Source organism: Protopterus annectens, chromosome 4.part0, assembly GCF_019279795.1.
Source record: "Protopterus annectens isolate FY-2018-M chromosome 4.part0, PAN1.0, whole genome shotgun sequence".
In the NCBI taxonomy this organism is placed as follows: Eukaryota; Metazoa; Chordata; order Ceratodontiformes; family Protopteridae; genus Protopterus; species Protopterus annectens.
This window is the reverse complement of record NC_056733.1, coordinates 1,408,967,670-1,408,985,122: the sequence shown is the minus strand read 5'-3', so window position 1 is coordinate 1,408,985,122 and position 17,453 is coordinate 1,408,967,670. Positions and strand designations below refer to the sequence as shown.

General features: G+C 43.8%; 1 protein-coding gene across 2 annotated transcripts in view; it reads left to right on the top strand.

Annotated features, from left to right (window-relative positions):
* The window catches only part of UBE2B (ubiquitin conjugating enzyme E2 B), a 649,422-nt gene that overhangs the window by 479,520 nt on the left and 152,449 nt on the right, over positions 1 to 17,453 (top strand). For both annotated transcript variants that reach the window (XM_044069240.1, XM_044069241.1), the window contains one exon: positions 10,958 to 11,046. In XM_044069240.1, the coding sequence (XP_043925175.1) occupies positions 10,958 to 11,046 (89 nt within the window). The remainder of the gene's footprint in view (positions 1 to 10,957; positions 11,047 to 17,453) is intronic.

Genomic DNA, 17,453 nt, shown 5'->3' with positions numbered 1-17,453 from the left:
TGCTGATTTTTCTCTTATAGAAAGAATAATAAGCAACTACCAGGGAAGATGAGGACAATTCCACAAGATCAGTCTCAACGTCCTCTGCTTTTCAGGCCAGACTTCCTATTGATTCTATTTGTGCAGCTGCCACATGGGTGAGACCGCATACCTTCATCACTCATTACAGAGTGGATGTGGCCTCCTGCAACAGGTCTTCCTTTGGATCCAATGTGTTGAAAAGTATTTTTTCCTGAGCTACCCTGGGATAAAGTTGCTAGGGACACTATCCCAACCTGCAGGAATTACGGCGAGGTAGGACAACATAACATTAAGAAGTTATGTACTTACCCTAACGTTCCATGTTTGTTGTCCATCTCGCCTACATTCTTGCGTCCCTCCCTTCTGCCCCATCCTGTGTTCCTGGAGGAACTGGTGGGCAATTCTTTACTTATGTACATAGTTATGATGATTTGGAGTCTCTCTTTCCCCTTTTGGTTTCATGCCAAGTGTGTGTGTGTGTGTGTGTGTGTGTGTGTGTGTGTGTGTGTGTGTGTGTGTGTGTGTGTGTGTGTGTGTGTGTGTGTGTGTGTGTGTGTATGTATGTATGTATATGTGTGTGTGTGTATATATATATATATATATATATATATATATATATATATATATATATATTCATAGGTTGGTACTAGGCTATCGGCCCTAAGGCCTATGCAAGCCTAGCCATAACAATTCCCTGGAAATTGTTTCCCCACAATATTTATTTCTCTGGGCCCCTGTCTAGTAGAGCAACTGACATGATCCCCGGGGTGAATTTCCTATCTCCCATCCCATCATCAAGGTTCCTTTTGAAGAGAGCCAATGAGGTGCTCTGATTGACACATATGGGCAGTCTATTCCAGAGTATGGGGAGTCTCTGGGTCAGGAACCTATCCCTCCACCATGTTTTGTTCATTGTGATAAAGTTTAGATCCCTGGAGTGTGTGGCTCTGAGGGATTGGGATTTATTTAAGTGGAGCATGTCCAACAGCTCAGGGTTTGACATGGCCTTGTATGTTAAACAGAGATCGCCTCTGAGTAGACGATATGCCACAGAGTATAGCTGGAGTTTTTTTAGACTGTCAGCATATGGCATCTGCTTTAGGCCTCTGATTCTTTTAGTGAGGTATTTCTGTGGCCTTTACAGCTGTTGCAGATGTCTTGTGAGGTACATACCAAATGGGGCATTATACTCTATAATGGGTCTAATGAGGGATGAGTACAGTGGGACAATGACCTCCTTTTTTCTGGATGAAAAGCCCTTAGTGATGAGGTGTGCCACGTAGAAGGATTTCCTGACTGTTGTGGCGATGTGGTTATCGAAAGTGAGACCACTGTCCACTTGTGTCCCTAAGTCTCTCATCACACTTTCGATGTTTAGTGTCCTGCCACCTGTGTGGTAGTTCATGGGTACATGTTTTGTTCCAAAGGGGATGACAATGCATTTCTTGGCATTAAGCTTGAGCCCATGGCTGTGGCACCAGGCATCTGTTTCTGTAAGGCCCTTTTGTAGAAAATTAACATCATTTGGGGATTCAATAATGGCTCCGAGTTTGCAGTCATCTGCAAACTTTGTTAGCCAGAGTCCCTTAGTGTTGGCCTGTACTTCAAAGAAGTAGATGCCAAACAAGAGTGGTCCCAGGACTGAACCCTGAGGTACTCCACTTGTCACTTGTCTGGAGCTGGATTCGGAGTCTGCTACTTTTACAGTCTGGGTTCTGTCAGTAAGCCAGTTGGCAACCCATCAAGTGACGTAGGGATTTATGTCCAGCTTAGTAAGTTTATCTATGATATATATATATGTATATATATGTATATATATGTATGTGTATATATATATATATATATATATATATATATATATATATATGTATATGTGTGTGTGTGTGTGTATATATATATATATATATATATATATATATATATCTAAAAAATTTTTTCCTGGTATACTGATTTGGGTTGGTCTAAATCTCTCGTTTGCAAAACAAGGTCTGAGGATGTGGCCCAGAGCGTCATGGGATAGAAGTAGCCTCGAGCCAGTGGAAGCTCTCGAGCTTTAGTATTTGGCTGAGTCTGAGCTGAGATCGGCTCTGAACCTAACCTGCAAGAATGTAGGCGAGGTGCACAACAGACATGGAACGTTATGGTAAGTACATAACTTCTTATTTCCTTTTTTTCTGGTGACTTGCTTTTTTCTGTAGACTAGTTTTTCTCAGTAGCCCTTATTAATGGGTTAAGTACTATATCTGATGTACTTCCTTAACGTATGGGTTATAGATGTGATCCTCTGATTTGACTCTGCCACATTCTCCAAACTCCGGATCCAACTTTCAAGCTGCTTCTTATACCTCATTCAGTCCTGGAGGGAGATGGGCGGCAAATCCAAGTTGCCATTGTAGTTCCTTTTTGCACAATAGGTTTTTCCAGTTTCCCCCTCTTGAATCAGTCTAATGATTCCAATATACCAAAATTAAATTTGACAAACCTCTGGCAACCTAAGGAGTGTCTATTATAAAGCGTGTTTAGTTTCTTATTGTGAGTATCATAAACATGCTCATAAATTCTTGTTCTAAAAGCTCTTTCAGTTTTTCCAACCTAGAAGCCACTGCATGATTCACACTTCGCCAAGTACACTGCCCTACTATTGAGGTAGCTCCCTTTCTTAAAATTAATTTTAGTTTCCATTTGGTTTGCCAAAATAATGTTATAACTTTTAGTTATGCAAGAGCATCGACTGCAACTCCCAGAAGGTTTTGTACCAACACCATTGTGTAAATGTTTATTGTTCTTATTTTCCAGAAATTTTTAAGGTTGCTACCCATTTTGCTAATAAATACAGGCTTCTTCTACCCCTCCACAGTGTTCACATAATTTTTCACTCTGAATATATTCCAATTTTCTTAATTATATTCCTCATTTCCCCCGAAATAGGGCTATGTTGATCAATACAAGCTTTTTCAAATTTAGTAGCTACAGGGAGAGAAGCAGGTTGTTAGTTTTGGAGAGTCCCACACCCAACAATGGTCTGTACCTTTTTCTCCATTCATTGTATACACCCTCTATGATGTCATCCACCATATTTTTTTGGGTAAACCCTCTCCAAAAACATGTCTTAGTTTTAAAAATTCCTCTGTTAACATCTTCAAAGTGAGAGGTCATATGAGCAATCCAGATTGCTTGTCCCTTAACCAAGCTCTTTCTGTGACAAAGGATGACAACTGGAAAAATGAGGTTAGGAATTACAAAATGTACTTTTTCGGTAAATGTTTGATTTAAACCATCCTGAGTGTGTGAAGTGATGATGTCCAAATAGTGTACCTTGTTAGCACTAAGTTCATGTGTAAATACCAGGAATCCAGTAGTATTGTTCAAATATTCAATAAATGTTGGCATAAGATCTATCCTACCATTCCATAAAATAAAAAATGTCATCCAAATACCTGCTATATAATTGTATATTGCTCCAAAAATCACTGCAGAAAACAAGTCTTTGTTCCCATCACAAAAGCACAATGTTGGCGTAGGTGGGCGCACAGGCTGCCCCCATTTCTATGCCTCTAACCTGTTGTAAATATTGGAAATCAAGTCCATCAATTCACAAACCAAACAAATTTGATCTTGACTTAAAACCAAATGAGAATTCTTCAAAAAGTTCTAACCCTTCCGTTTTCGGAATGGAAGAAAAAAGATCCTTGACATCAACAGTTAAAAAAAAAATTGACTTCCCCTCCTTTTTCAGCTGTCCTAAAAATTCGCAAAAATCTTTCACAAGGTGGGGGTAGATTCTGCCACATGCGTGACCATTTTATCAGTTAAAATAGCCAGTGAGTGTGTTTTGGAACCACTGGCCCCCAACTATGGCTCTGAAGGGTGGCTCCATGATATTCTTGTGAATCTTAGGAATACCAAAAATTGTTGGAACAATAGGTTGGTGATTGGATGACCTCTTTGGTACAGAAGGTTGAAGGTTCTATTCCCACACTTAATGCTGACACTGCAGTGCAGCATAAGGGGGTGCTGGACTCTTGTGTGTTGTCCTTTACTTGAGTTGTTAAACAGAGGTCCCTTCTGTTTGTCAGTGGTAGTTAAAGTGAACTTAACGGATTCCATGGCACCTATCAAAGAGTAGGAAAAGTTCCTCCGTGCCCTTGCCAAATTTTCCGTGGTAGTACAAGTGTCATCTTGGGTTTCCTCAGGAAAGAGCTACTAGCATAGTGGGACTAACCTAGTCAGCAGAAGATAAAATAAAGATGAGTTTTCATTTTTGGATGGAGTGAAATAATTCCCAGTAAATATGAAGGATTGGTGCTCAAGAAAGGTTTTGTGGATGAGTGAGATTGCCTCGCATAAGATTTTTAACAAAAAAAAAAATTGAGAATCGTTTGGTGTCTCCCCATAAAATTGTTTTCCATGAAGGTGGTGCTATGTGCAGTACAGCTACTATTTTAATAAGTAGAGCATGGGCAAATCAGGTGGTCCACTTAGCCATTGTTTGCATTTGTGTATTTTCATATAGAACAATTAAAATGTCTTGTAAACAGCCTTTGTACTGCAGGTATGCAAGTTATAGTGCTAATGTAAAATTATGTAATTTATTTTTTTCAGTTTTTCTCAAGGTGGTATGTTTTCTTGTAGCCTTTGCCTGTTTAAAAACAAGGATGTTAAGTTGTCTATCTCGCCTTCATTCTTGCTGGATGGGTTCGGAGCCGACCTCGGCTCCGACTCGGCCACTCTAAAAGCTCGAGAGTTGGTTCCACCGGCTCGAGGCTCCCCTTATATCCCACAATGCTAGGCGAGAGTTACCTCAGATCTCGTTTGCCGCTACAGCTTCAAGGTTGGTTTTCTACCGGTTCTTGGTAAGTGACTTTTTCTTGTGTAATTTAGTCTTTCAAAACCCCTTTATTTTTAATATATTCACTTATTTCCCTTAGTTTAGAAATATTTTTATCCCCTTCAAAAATTTCCGTTTTTCCCTCAAGAACCTTAGGTTCTTCCCTTGGGCCTACAGGCCTTTTCTCTTCCTAATGGAGTGTGTGTGTATTATTTTATTTTAAAATCCTAGTTAGTGGTTTTATTATAATTTAACTTGACAGGGTGTAACTAGTGTGTTTGTGTGTGTTTGTTTACACCTGTTTAAAAATGTCCAAAGAAGCAAAGGTCTCCGGATTCAAGAAGTGTGATGCGTGCTGTCAGAAAATGTCTCTGACAGACGCTCACACTTCTTGTGTCTACTGTCTGGGGCCTTTGCACCTGCAGGACTCCTGTGCTGTGTGCCATGGCTTCAGCCCCAGGGTCCTGCAGGAAAGAAAAAATAAATTGATACTAAGAGGCTTACTCAAGCCAGAGGATTCCCTATCTGTTTCAACAGGGAAGCCCTCTAAGGCATCTAGGTCTTCGGCTCCGACAACTGAGCCGAGACCTAAGGTTTCTCAACCTCTGCCTTCATCGGCTCCGTCTGGAGCGGATAAGTCTCAGTCCACAGTTTCTGTGGCTCCCTCGGCCCCGGCCGGAGCCGAGGTAGTAGAAGTTCCCGTGTCGGCTCCGACCAGACCTTCGGAGCCGACAACTAGGAAGAGGTCCAGGTCACCATCTCTTGGCTCCGTTCATTCGGCTCCAGGATCTCCCCTGCTGTCTGAACGGAGCCAAAGATCTCACTCCTCTAGGTCATCGAGGCTGTCGGATCATGACCTTCAGAGGGTAGTGAGTCGACTTCTTAAGTCCGAGGCACTGGCCCAGATGCTTCAGAGCCCGACTCATCAGTCGATGCCTGCCCCGGTCCATCAACATATTCCTCCTTCGACTCTTTTGAGCTCGGAGCCGGGTCGTCGGAACCGAGACTGTGATAGCGCCGGAGCCGATACAATTGTCTTCGGCTCCGCTGCCGGCTCCGCTTTCTTCCTTGGAAGAATCTCGGCGCCGGACTTCCCTCGTCGGCTCCGAGGGGGTGAGTGGCATCGGACCCTTGTCCGACCCCCCTCTCCCTCTCTTTGCTTCGGCGCTGGTGAGTTCGGCTCCGACATCGGCCTTGGAGCCATCACTGTCGGTGCGAGGGGGGTTCTTAGCTTCGGAGCGGGACCTCTGGCTCTGCCTGACAGGGGTGCATTCGAGGTCATGCGGAGTGTGTTAGAGCCTGGCTCTACTCCACAGTCGGCTCCGTCCGCCCCTCCCTCTATGGTGCCTCAGGCTAAGTCGACTCACTCCCTCATCCCGGACCGCAGAGAGCCAGCTCCTCAGGAACCCCTGTGGGATTTCATCCTCTTCCAAGGCCTCTCCTGATTTGGCAGAAGAGCCCCCTCGGAAGAGGAAGTGTAAGAGGAAACACATTGACTCACCTGAGTCCATCACGCCAGACACAGATTTGGATGATTCTGAGGGTTCCCCCCGTTCCCCTTCTGAAGATGTCTCATTTGCAGACATTCTGGAGATCCTGAAACAGAGGGGAAATTGGCCAGCCCTCAACCCTTCGGAGGACGAATCTGTGTATCTTGAGGCGTTTGGCTCTCGTCCTTCCACCTCCTGGGTGTCCCCCCCTTTGACCCCCTCATGCAGGTGGTTGCTAAGAAGGCATGGACGGCTCCTGATTCAGTAGACCCCACTCCCAGGAGACCCTCCAAGTTCATAACAGCACCAGCAGACAAAACAGTTCTTAACAAAAGGAGTTTCTGTGGATGCTATGGTGGTAGCTGCTGCCACTAAGAAGGAGCTAGCTGATCCTTCAGTACCTGTCCATCCACCTAACAAGGAATCTAGGTCCATGGACAGGTACGGGAAGCGGATGTTCTCGTCAGCGACATTTACCATGCGTTCGCTGAACTACCTGTGCCATTTTACTCGTCTTCAAAGGGACTTGATCAAGGAAGCGAGTGAAATGTTAAAGGACCCTACAGCTGCGGGTTTCCAAGATAAGATGAACACGCAGCTGGCTACCCTTAACTCCATAACCAACTCCTCCATGCCTTCTTTCTTACGCTGCTGATGGAGCGAGCAGAGCCGCAGGGACAGGTGTGGCCTTACGTAGGCATGCCTGGATGCGGCTATGCAATTTTGCGGACCCCTTCAAGACGTCTTTCATGAACTCCCCGTTTGATGGATCATCCCTCTTTGGTCCTCAAGTGAAAGAGACCTTGACTAGGTGCGAAACTGATGGCAAGACCCTTTCTGCCGCCGGAGTCCGTTTTCTACTCCTTCTAGGCCTTACCCCAAAGGCCAGAAAGGTGGAAAGATGTGGTTCCGTAAACAATCTCAAGGGACTTCGCCTGACGACAGAGTCGCTTCCCGCCAGAGGCAGAGGCGGAATAACAATGGTAGACGCCGCCCTAGGGGCAGGGGGTCCGCAGAACCAGGGCAATCGGGAAGCCTTCCTGACAAGCCCTTTCAGCATCCCTGAGGTGTTGCCCGACTGCCCATCTTCGAGGCAGTCGGGGAAGATTGTCACTGTACCCAGAAGCCTGGCTATCCCTGACTCAAGACAAATGGGTACAGTCCATCATTTCAAGGCTATTCTATCCCCTTTCTTCGCATTCCAAATCAGTTAAAAATCCCTTCCAGATGTTCCACCGCTCAAAGGGATCTAGCGGTTTTGGAGATTTCAAAACTGCTTGCAAAAGAGCAATTCAGCCAGTTCCAGCAGACCAGCAAGGATCCGGAATCTACTCAAGGTTCTTTTTAGTTCCAAAGAAAACAGGGGACTGGAGACCAATTTTGGATCTCAGTGTCTTGAACAGATCAGTCAAGAAAACAAGATTTCGGATGGTCACGCTGCAATCCATCCTTCCCCTTTTGGGCAAAGGAAACTGGATGTGCTCTATAGACCTTCGGGATGCATACTATCACATAAAAATGAACAGACGCTCCAGAAGATTCCTCCGCTTCAGGCTGGGAACCAGTCATTTTCAGTTCAGGGCCCTGCCCTTTGGTCTCACCACTGCCCCCCGGGTGTTTACCAAATGCATGGCAGTGGTAGCTTCTCACCTGAGATGACAAGAATTCCAGGTGTTTCCATATTTGGACGACTGGCTCCTCACAGCTCCCACCAAGCATCTCCTTCTGATGGCCAGAGATTACACTTTTCGCGTTTGTCAAAAGCTGGGTATTTCAATAAATTGCGAAAAGTCTGTTTTGTCGCCTTGTCGTACTATTACCTACATAGGCGCAAATCTAGATACAGTAAACATGTCTGCGAGACTAACACATCAGAGGATAACAGACATTCACAAACTGGTATCACTCCTTTTCAACAACAACAACAGAATCAAAGCCAGGTTCGTTCTGAAAGTGTTGGGAATTATGGCAGCGGCCATACCTCTGCTTCCATTAGCCAGATTCCACATGCGGATCCTTCAATGGATGCTCTTTACTCAATGGTCATACCAGCAACTTCCAATGTCTCACACCATTATGATCACGCAAGCGTGCAAAAATCATCTCATGTGGTGGATGTCTTCCCCTCAGCTCTTGTTGGGAAGACCCTTTGTTCCACCTCCTCCGGTTGCTACTCTGACAACGGATGCCTCCCTGAATGGGTGGGGGGGGCATTATCAGGGCAGGACGGTCCAGGGCACATGGCAACCAAACGAATGCCACTTGCACATAAATGTTCTGGAGATGAGAGCAGTGCTTTTAGCGTTGCAAGCCCTTCAAGACTCTCTTCCCTTGGGAACGATTGCAATCCAAACAGACAATATGTCTGTAGTGTGGTACATCAACAAACAAGGCGGAACCAGGTCATACCCCCTGTGTCGAGAAGCACTCAGACTGTGGCAATGGGCGATTTCTTCTCAGCGGTTTCTGATAGCAACGCACATCCCCGGAAAGTCCAATCAAATTGCGGACAAGTTGAGCAGAGCTATACTCATGCCTCACGAGTGGTCTCTGAAAGACTCTGTAGTGAGAGAAATTTTTCTCAAGTGGGGTCAGCCTTGCTGCGATCTTTTGCTACTCCCCAAAACAGCAAGTGCAGAGAATATTTCACTCTATTCCCTTTACCAGGCCAACCCAGCAGAGACGCTCTAGTCCAAGTTTGGCCCCGGGACTTCTGTATGCATTTCCTCCTTTCCCACTGATCTCTCAAGTGATACAGAAAGCTATCGCTCAGAAGGCCTCATTGATCCTCATTGCTCCTTACTGGCCTCGACAAGTGTGGTTCCCCTTTCTACATCGCTTCTCTTGAGCGACCGTGGAATCTGGACCTAGTTCCAGACCTTTTGATCCATCAGTCGGGTCAGTTTCATCGCTCCCTCCCCTCTCTGAACCTCACTGCTTGGTTCCTCCAGTTCCAACCTTAGCCAGGCTTCCTCAATTATCTCACTCTGTTAGAGATATTTTGATAGCTTCCCATAAATCTTCCACTCGGAAGATTTATTTGAGTAAGTGGAAACGCTTCACATGTTGGGCTCAAGGAAAGGACATAGATCCTTTCACTGCTTCCATCCAATTAGTCCTTGATTTTCTAGCTGAACTCTTCCATGCAGGTTCATCTCCTCTACACTTAAAGTTCAATTGGCAGCTATTTCTAACTTTCATGTGGGTATTTCTGAATCTGCCTTAATGTCCCACAAGCTTTGCAAAGCCTTTTTGAAAGGAGTTTTTCTTCTCAGACCTCCCATAAGAAATCCTCCTTCTCCTTGGGACCTAAATTTAGTTCTGGCTTCTTTGATTCTTCCCCCTTTCGAACCTGCAGTCTTCTGTTCTTTAAAATTATTATCATGGAAAACTCTTTTTCTGGTAGCTATTACATCAGCTAGAAGAGTATCAGAGCTTCAAGCACTCAGCTGTCGTCCTCCTTATCTTTTGTTTCATAAGGACAGAGTATCCTTACGAACTAATCCGTCCTTTTTGCCTAAAGTGGTCTCGACGTCAAATTTAAATCAAAGCATTGATCTACCTGTCTTTTTTCCAGAATACTCCAATAGGTCTGAACAAAAACTACACTGCCTGGATGTTCACCGTCAATTGAGGTACTACTTGGATAGAACAAAACAGTTGAGAAAATCTGATCAGCTGTTTGTCTCCTATGCGGAAAGCAGAAAGGGACTTTCAGTTTCAAAGGTATCATTATCCAGATGGCTTACATCTCTGATTACCCTTGTTTATGAGATTAGACACCAAAAGCTGCCTAATAAACCTAAAGCTCATTCCACCAGAGCTTTGGCTACTTCTTTAGCCTTCCAAGACAGACTGCCTATTGACACCATTTGTGCAGCGGCTACTTGGGCTACTTCTCACACTTTCATTTCTCATTATAAATTGGATTTAGCTTCTAGGCATAGAGCTAACTTTGGTTCCACTGTTCTCAGGAGTCTGTTCCGTTAGGCCACCCGGGACAAGGTGCTAGGGACGCGGTCCCATCCAGCAAGAATGAAGGCGAGATAGACAACTTAACATATAGAAGTTATGTTCTTACCATAACGTTCCATGTTAGTTGTCTTCTTCTCGCCTTCTTCTTGCGTCCCACCCTCCTTCCCCCTGGCCTGGACAGACCTAGAGGAGTGTGATTGTGACCTCTCTTTCTACCACCTCTTTCTTAGACATATGCTATTATGCATATTTCCTGGTTCAGGATGTAGGTCACCCTTCTTTCTTCCTGTTGTTAGAGGTGGACTCTGTTTTACAGTTATTCTGTTACTGTTATAAGCTGGGGTTAGCTTACAAACGAGATCTGAGGTAACTCTCGCCTAGCATTGTGGGATATAAGGGGAGCCTCGAGCCGGTGGAACCAACTCTCGAGCTTTTAGAGTGGCCGAGTCGGAGCCGAGGTCGGCTCCGAACCCATCCAGCAAGAAGAAGGCGAGAAGAAGACAACTAACATGGAACGTTATGGTAAGAACATAACTTCTATTTATGACCAAATACTGCCAGACTCAAGTATGTAAGTTTTGCCATTATCTGCACGCTTGTCCTAACACAAACTGCTGTGTTAAACCTTTCATTTTTTTTTCAGTTTACGCCGATGGTAGTATATGTTTAGACATCCTTCAGAATCGTTGGAGTCCTACGTATGATGTTTCATCTATTTTAACTTCAATCCAGGTATGTCTCTTAAACACTGTAGTGGGTCTCAAGACTCTGCACTCCTTTAAAATGACTTTTTCCAGACAAATATAGCTACTGTTTTCAAGGGTTTAATCTGGCATATTTTTGTTCATAGTGATGTTACTGCACACAGTTACCAATGTTGTAGGAAATGTTTTGTATTTGGCAGCAAGCCAGTGAGTCATTGAGTGACTCAAAACTCTTATCTTGGATGATTCCTCAAACATAATTTGCCAGGGGCTCCTTCCCTGAGAAAGGAGCTCTGTACAATCCAGCTTACCTGGTGTGGGAAAGCAGTCCACAGTCTTCTGCACTAAAGGGACGTATGCTACCTGTTGCACCATTGACACTGCTATATGTGAGTCGTCTTAGTGCTTCTTTTGTGGACTCTGATGGCTCTGTTAGTCTCTCCTGATGGCTCTGTTAGTCTCTCCTGCCCCAATTGTTTGTTTACTCATTAACTACCTTGAAGTAAAAGTTTCTCTCACCCTGTCTAGTAAAGTCTTCTGAGCTGTGGTGTCCCAGAACCAAGTGGTCAGTGCCGTTCATCTGGGGTTGGGGTCACTATCAGCTTGTCCTTGGGTGAGTCAGCTTTTGACAATTCAGTTATGGTCTCAACCTTTGATCCTGTTGTGTCTTAGACTTTCATGGTTTGATCTTCTGGCCCATTGACCTTGGATTCAGGGATGTATTGGAGACTGCTTCCCTTGGTGCCATTTGTTCTGTCCTGTGTGTTCAAGGTTTAGTAAGAAGTCTGTCTGTGCTGGAAGGGGTACTCTTGCTTTGGCTGGACCCAGCCTCCCAGTGTATTTGTGACTGTTGGCACTCCTCATCTTTCCCTGGGGCAGCTCATTTTATAGAGCATTGACCTATTCTTTCCTCAAGGGGACCAACACTCTTTAACTACCTCCCCATCTAAAGACCACAGAAAGTGCAAGTTTAAGAGGGGGCTCTTGGACTTCCCTCAAGAATGAAGAAGGGTCCCCTGGATCTCCCCTTGAGGACACCTCATTTGAGTTAATGGAATTAAGACAAAGGGGGACCTGGCCTTCTAATATCGCTTATCCAGATATTTTTTTGAGGGTTTTAAAGTGGGCCCATCTAGCTCCTAGGTGGCCCCACCTGACTTTTGACTTCTTGACATGGTTTCTTTAGAGGGTATGGCAGGACCCTGATGTGGTGGAACCAATCCCAATAACTACATAAAGAGCTTATCCTTCCTAGTGATCGTCCGCACTGACAGTGGTCATCTTGTGTATCATCACCTCAGCCAACAAGCGTCCGAATGGAGAGAGAAATCAACAAGCAAAGGAGAGTAGTATTGCTGGAATTATATTCATCCTCCAGTCATGATGAGTACCTTCATGAGGTGGACCCTGTTTTTTCACAGAATCTCCCCAAGACGACATTGATAAATAGACTGTATTTTATGTAGCATATATCATGAACAGTATTAGGTTAAAAGATAGCTGGGTGCAAAAGAACCTGGATAAAAAACTGCCCGATCCTGGTAGGTGCACTGGTGCCAGACCTGGAAAACATGACTGTGTAAAATCCTCAATACATGGAAACTTTCCTACAATGGGCCTAGGCCAGGCCCAGGGAGAGGATGCCCTCCCTGTTGCAGAAGGAAGTAGCAGTCCACAAAAATTACAAAACCTGATATGCCCAAAAAAGAGCCAAAAAGACTATTTTTAGAGTAGAGTACTGAGGATAAGAAATAAATGATGTATTATCATTACTCAAGAAGCACAATTTCCAGACAGAAGAGATATATGAAACGGAGAAATTAGAGGAAAGAAAGGTACTTCCACAAGGAAAACTGTCAAACTTCAAATAAAAAATTATGTTCATTAATACAACAGATTTATGAAAAACATTATATAGACCAAGAAACCTTGATCCTTTTGGAAAAAGAAGCAACTGAGGAAATGCGGTAATAAAAAGAACAAAATCCTAGAGACTTTTGAAAAATACAAAAAAGAAATATAGTCATGGGGAAAGAAAGCGCTCCGATATGGTGCAATATTTATGTGAAGGAGAAAGCTAAATTAATCAACGCAAAAAAGTCAGCCCCAACAATATTCAGAGAAATATAGGCAAAGGTTTCCAGAATCGAAAATTTTCACAAAGTATCACAACAAGGGAACGTAGAACAGAAGATTAGTAAAGTAGAAGTTAACTAGAAGATGAAGTAATGGAATACTGGCGAAGTAAAGGATTTAGTGTAGCGGGTCTAACACAGGTTATATCACAGCATGATAGAACAAGTCCCCAAATTAGAAAAACAGGAGGCGCAGGCGATATCTGAAGAAAAGAGTGTGGACATGGGAAAGAGAGAGATTTACTATGGTGTAATATTTATGCAAAAGAGAAAGCAAGACTAATCAATATAAAAAGAGCAGCTCCAAAGATATTTGAAGAGAAATACAGGCAAAGGCATCCAGACATGGAAAATTTTACAGTACAAAAAAAAGAGGAAAAGTAGAAGTGGATTAGTAATGGAGAATTTAAAGAAATAGAATCTGAGGTTATAGTGTACCTGCATAGTGAAGGATTTGTTGTAGAAAATCTAACTCCGATAACGTCATTCAGAGTAGAGCAATCGATCCCCAAATTAGGGAGAAACCAGTGGAGTGAGAAACATTTCATTGGTTGCCATATGAAGATACTTTGGAGCCTTCCGTAGGAAACCAGTACAAACATTAAGTTGAAGTTGCACAGCAAGAGAAGGAACAAGAACCTGTGGCAACTCTGACACAGTTTTGGGGAGTGATGGGCCATTGAGCTCCCATATGAAAGAGCAACGGATGAGACAGGATGAAACTGAAGAGAATGTGGCACAGGAAGATGTTTTGGGCATTCTACAGAAAGTTCCACAGGAAATAGAGAACAAAGAATGCGCCCTTCGTTTAGAAGAAAATGATCTAAGAGAAGAGCTGCTTGATTTACTAGAGATGGGCATACATTAAGATCAATGAAAGAAATGGACTACAGAATGTAAAAAAAACAAAACAAAAAGAGAGAAGTTAGATAAAAGAGATGAACACAGTAATTAGGACTGTCTATAGCGATTCATGTGATATAACAGAAGTAAACTGGGTATGCTACTGTGCAGCTAAATTAAAAACAGTCTTACCACAAAACGCATTTAGTAAGGGAAAGGAAGGGGAGAAATTGAATGCCGTCATGGAAGTATTGAATAGAGAACTATAAAGCAATTAAGACAAGTATCACTGTTAGAAGAGCATAGAAGAGGGAACAGGTCAACAAAATACTCAAACGAAGATGTGATAAAAGTAATGCGCAGTATCCGAGAGGATATCTGGATGTATTATGCATCATCACTAAAAATATCAGCAGAGGCAGAAAAACTTCTTCAGATAAATATGAAGGAAAAGGCTTGTTAAATTTGATTTCTGCATTAGTAACTGTATTTAGAGCACAACCTAGAGCTGTTTACTGAATTTCCTGTTTGCACTTATTTTTAAAATCGTTTTTTTCTCAAAACTTGCATTTTATCTGTCTTTGGCCTAGCACTCTTGTGTAGGGTCATTTACTGCACTATTATAACTTGTTTATACTTGTTTAACCTCTGCTATCTCTGAAAAAACAAAAAAACAAAAAAAATCTTGCTTTTTTCCCACTTTTCTGAGATTTAAAAAAGTTCAGTTACAGGCTTGCTGTTCTTGAACTGTTTGTAAGTTTCTGTGAGGCCATTTTTTGCTTGGGCTAAAGGAAAGTCTCTCTGTTGATCAGTGGCAGTGAAAAACATTGAGCACCCTGCCTGCCCCTGTGGGAGTGGTTACTGACTTGAAACTGTAGTTTTATTGGCCATTTTGGGTCAATTCCAAAACTCCTTCGTCTTCCTCTCTTAAAACCCTCTTTTGCATGGTTTTGCGCATTTTTGAGCATAGCGCAATAACGGGCAGCGCCGCCTAATTAGGTTTAAACTATTCCTGGCTCCACAAAGTCTGCTCTTCACTTTTTCCCTTAGAACTGCTCTATCTCTCAATTTAAACACCTTATTCTCATTCTAAGGCCCTTCGCTGGTCCAATTAAGTAATCCTACAAGTTAGCACTATTAAACCATAAGCACTACTTACTCTTATACTCTCTACGATTACCATGTCCTCTATTGGTCCGTCTTAAATTCAGTTTCCCTGTTACTCTAGCATGTCCAAAGGTCAGTCAATGGTTTCCTCTCCAGTCCAGCTGGGGAATCTGGGAATTTTGAGGCAATGTTACAACTGTCTCATGTACACGGACAACCCTCTCCTCGTCCAAACAGGTTCAAATATATGTGAGAGATGCAACTATTTAGCCAAACTGGAGGCTGAGCTCTCTCATCTCAAAACTGGTGTAACCAGTCAGGAGGAGAAGGTAACCTCACACAACAAAATTCCAGTATCACATAGTCCCACCACATCAGCGAACCAAACACATAAATACACAAAAACATACTCGGAGGCTCTAAATAAAAATCTACCCAAGCAACAGAGACCTCCAAAGCAGACATCCAAGCAAACGCTACTTCAAAACAAAACACACACAACACATAACCCACAAAGTCAGTGTGCCAAGCAGCCACAGCCCTTAAGGCTGAATAACACACCTGATACTCTTGTTATAGGTGACTCTATTGTCAGACACACTGACGTCCCGCTCACCAGGCTGAATAAAGAGAAGGTCACGGTGAGCTGCCTGTCGGGTGCTAGGATCCGACACATAACGCAAGCACTCAGGTCACTCCAAAGCAAATACAAATATGACTCAGTCATTGTACATGCTGGTGTTAATGACCTGACACGTACCTCCCTGGACTACATGAAAAGAGACATAGAGGAGTTCTCTGATCATGTAGCCCAGGCTGGTATGACCCTGACCTTGAGCAGCATCTTGCCCTCACCTAGAATGATGCCACAGTACAAAGACAAAATGATCGATTTTAACAATTAGCTAAAATTTTGGTGTCATTCAAAGGGGATCCAGTGTCTGTCAGCCTGGGATGACATGCTCGACAAGCCACGTTGCTTCGCTAGGGACAGCTTGCACCTGTCACCACTGGGCTTTCGGATATTGGCAAAGGCTCTTGCCACCCCCATAGTGCCTTTTTTAGGCAAGGCTCAAAAGTCAAACCCACCCCCATAGACAGCACAAGGAACAAGAAACTAAGGGTAATGCTGCTAAACGCCAGAAGTCTTAACCTCAAGATGCACGCACTCGAAGCTCTCCTCAGTATGGAGAACATAGATGTCTGTGCAGTGACAGAAACCTGGTTCAAGGCCCCAGAGAGTACCCCAGCACTACCAGGCTATACCTCGTATCATGCTTTTCGGCCCCAAAACCCGGACCGAACCACAAAAGGAGGGGGAGTTTCCATATTTATCAAGGATATCCACACCTCCAGGTTAGTGGCATTGCACGAAGTATCGGAGACCATCCATGTGCAATTAACAGTGGGCAAGACTGCTTTTCAGTTTATAGCATCCTACAGACCACCCTCTCAAAGTCAGGAATCCCATTCGGCCTTCCTGAAAACATTGGAGAACATGAAGATCTCTCCTAACACCATTATATTGGGCGACTTCAACTACCCAAACATTGACTGGGAGCACTACTCAAGCCCCAGCACCTTAGCCCAAAGATTCCTGGAAATTATAAACTCAAATGCTATGGAACAGCTAGTCACCACTCCCACAAGAGGGGACAACATACTAGACCTGATCATTACCAACATGGGGACTCTATGCTCCACACCAGAAGTATATCCCTCATTGGTAAGATCAGACCATAAATTAATTTCACTGGATGTCCACATCCCGACCCCACCCCCAGCCCAGAAAACCACAGTGGAAAACTTCTCAAAAGCGAACTTCTCACTTCTCAAAACCGAAGTGGAATCCTTCAAGGCCCCAGGGCCATTGGAAACTACAGCCCAAACTGCAGAATCCTATATAAAAGCATTCTACGGACATCTCCAGGAATGCATGGATCATGCTATCCCAAACAAAACCAAGACCCAATCATCCAAAGGCAGGCGTCCAGTCTGGTGGACCCCTGCCATAAATAAACTGTACAAAAGAAGGAGGAAGCTACTACATGATAGAGCAAAATCCCTAATAGGGAAGGCATTTCTGATCAGTACTAGCAAAAAATTACGATGCCTCATAAAATCCTCCAAGGCCAGCTTTGAGAGAAAAATTGCACAGGACAGCAAAGACCATCATAAGGCTTTTTTCAGTTATGTTAGAAACCTGGGATGCCACTCCCAGACTTGTTCTGAGTCCATTTTAAACGATATAAAATACACTGAACCCACAGACATCGCCAATATCCTGGCAGACAGGTTCAGTGCAAACTTCTCCACCCCCTCCCCCCCAACAGAGCAAGTATCTATCCCG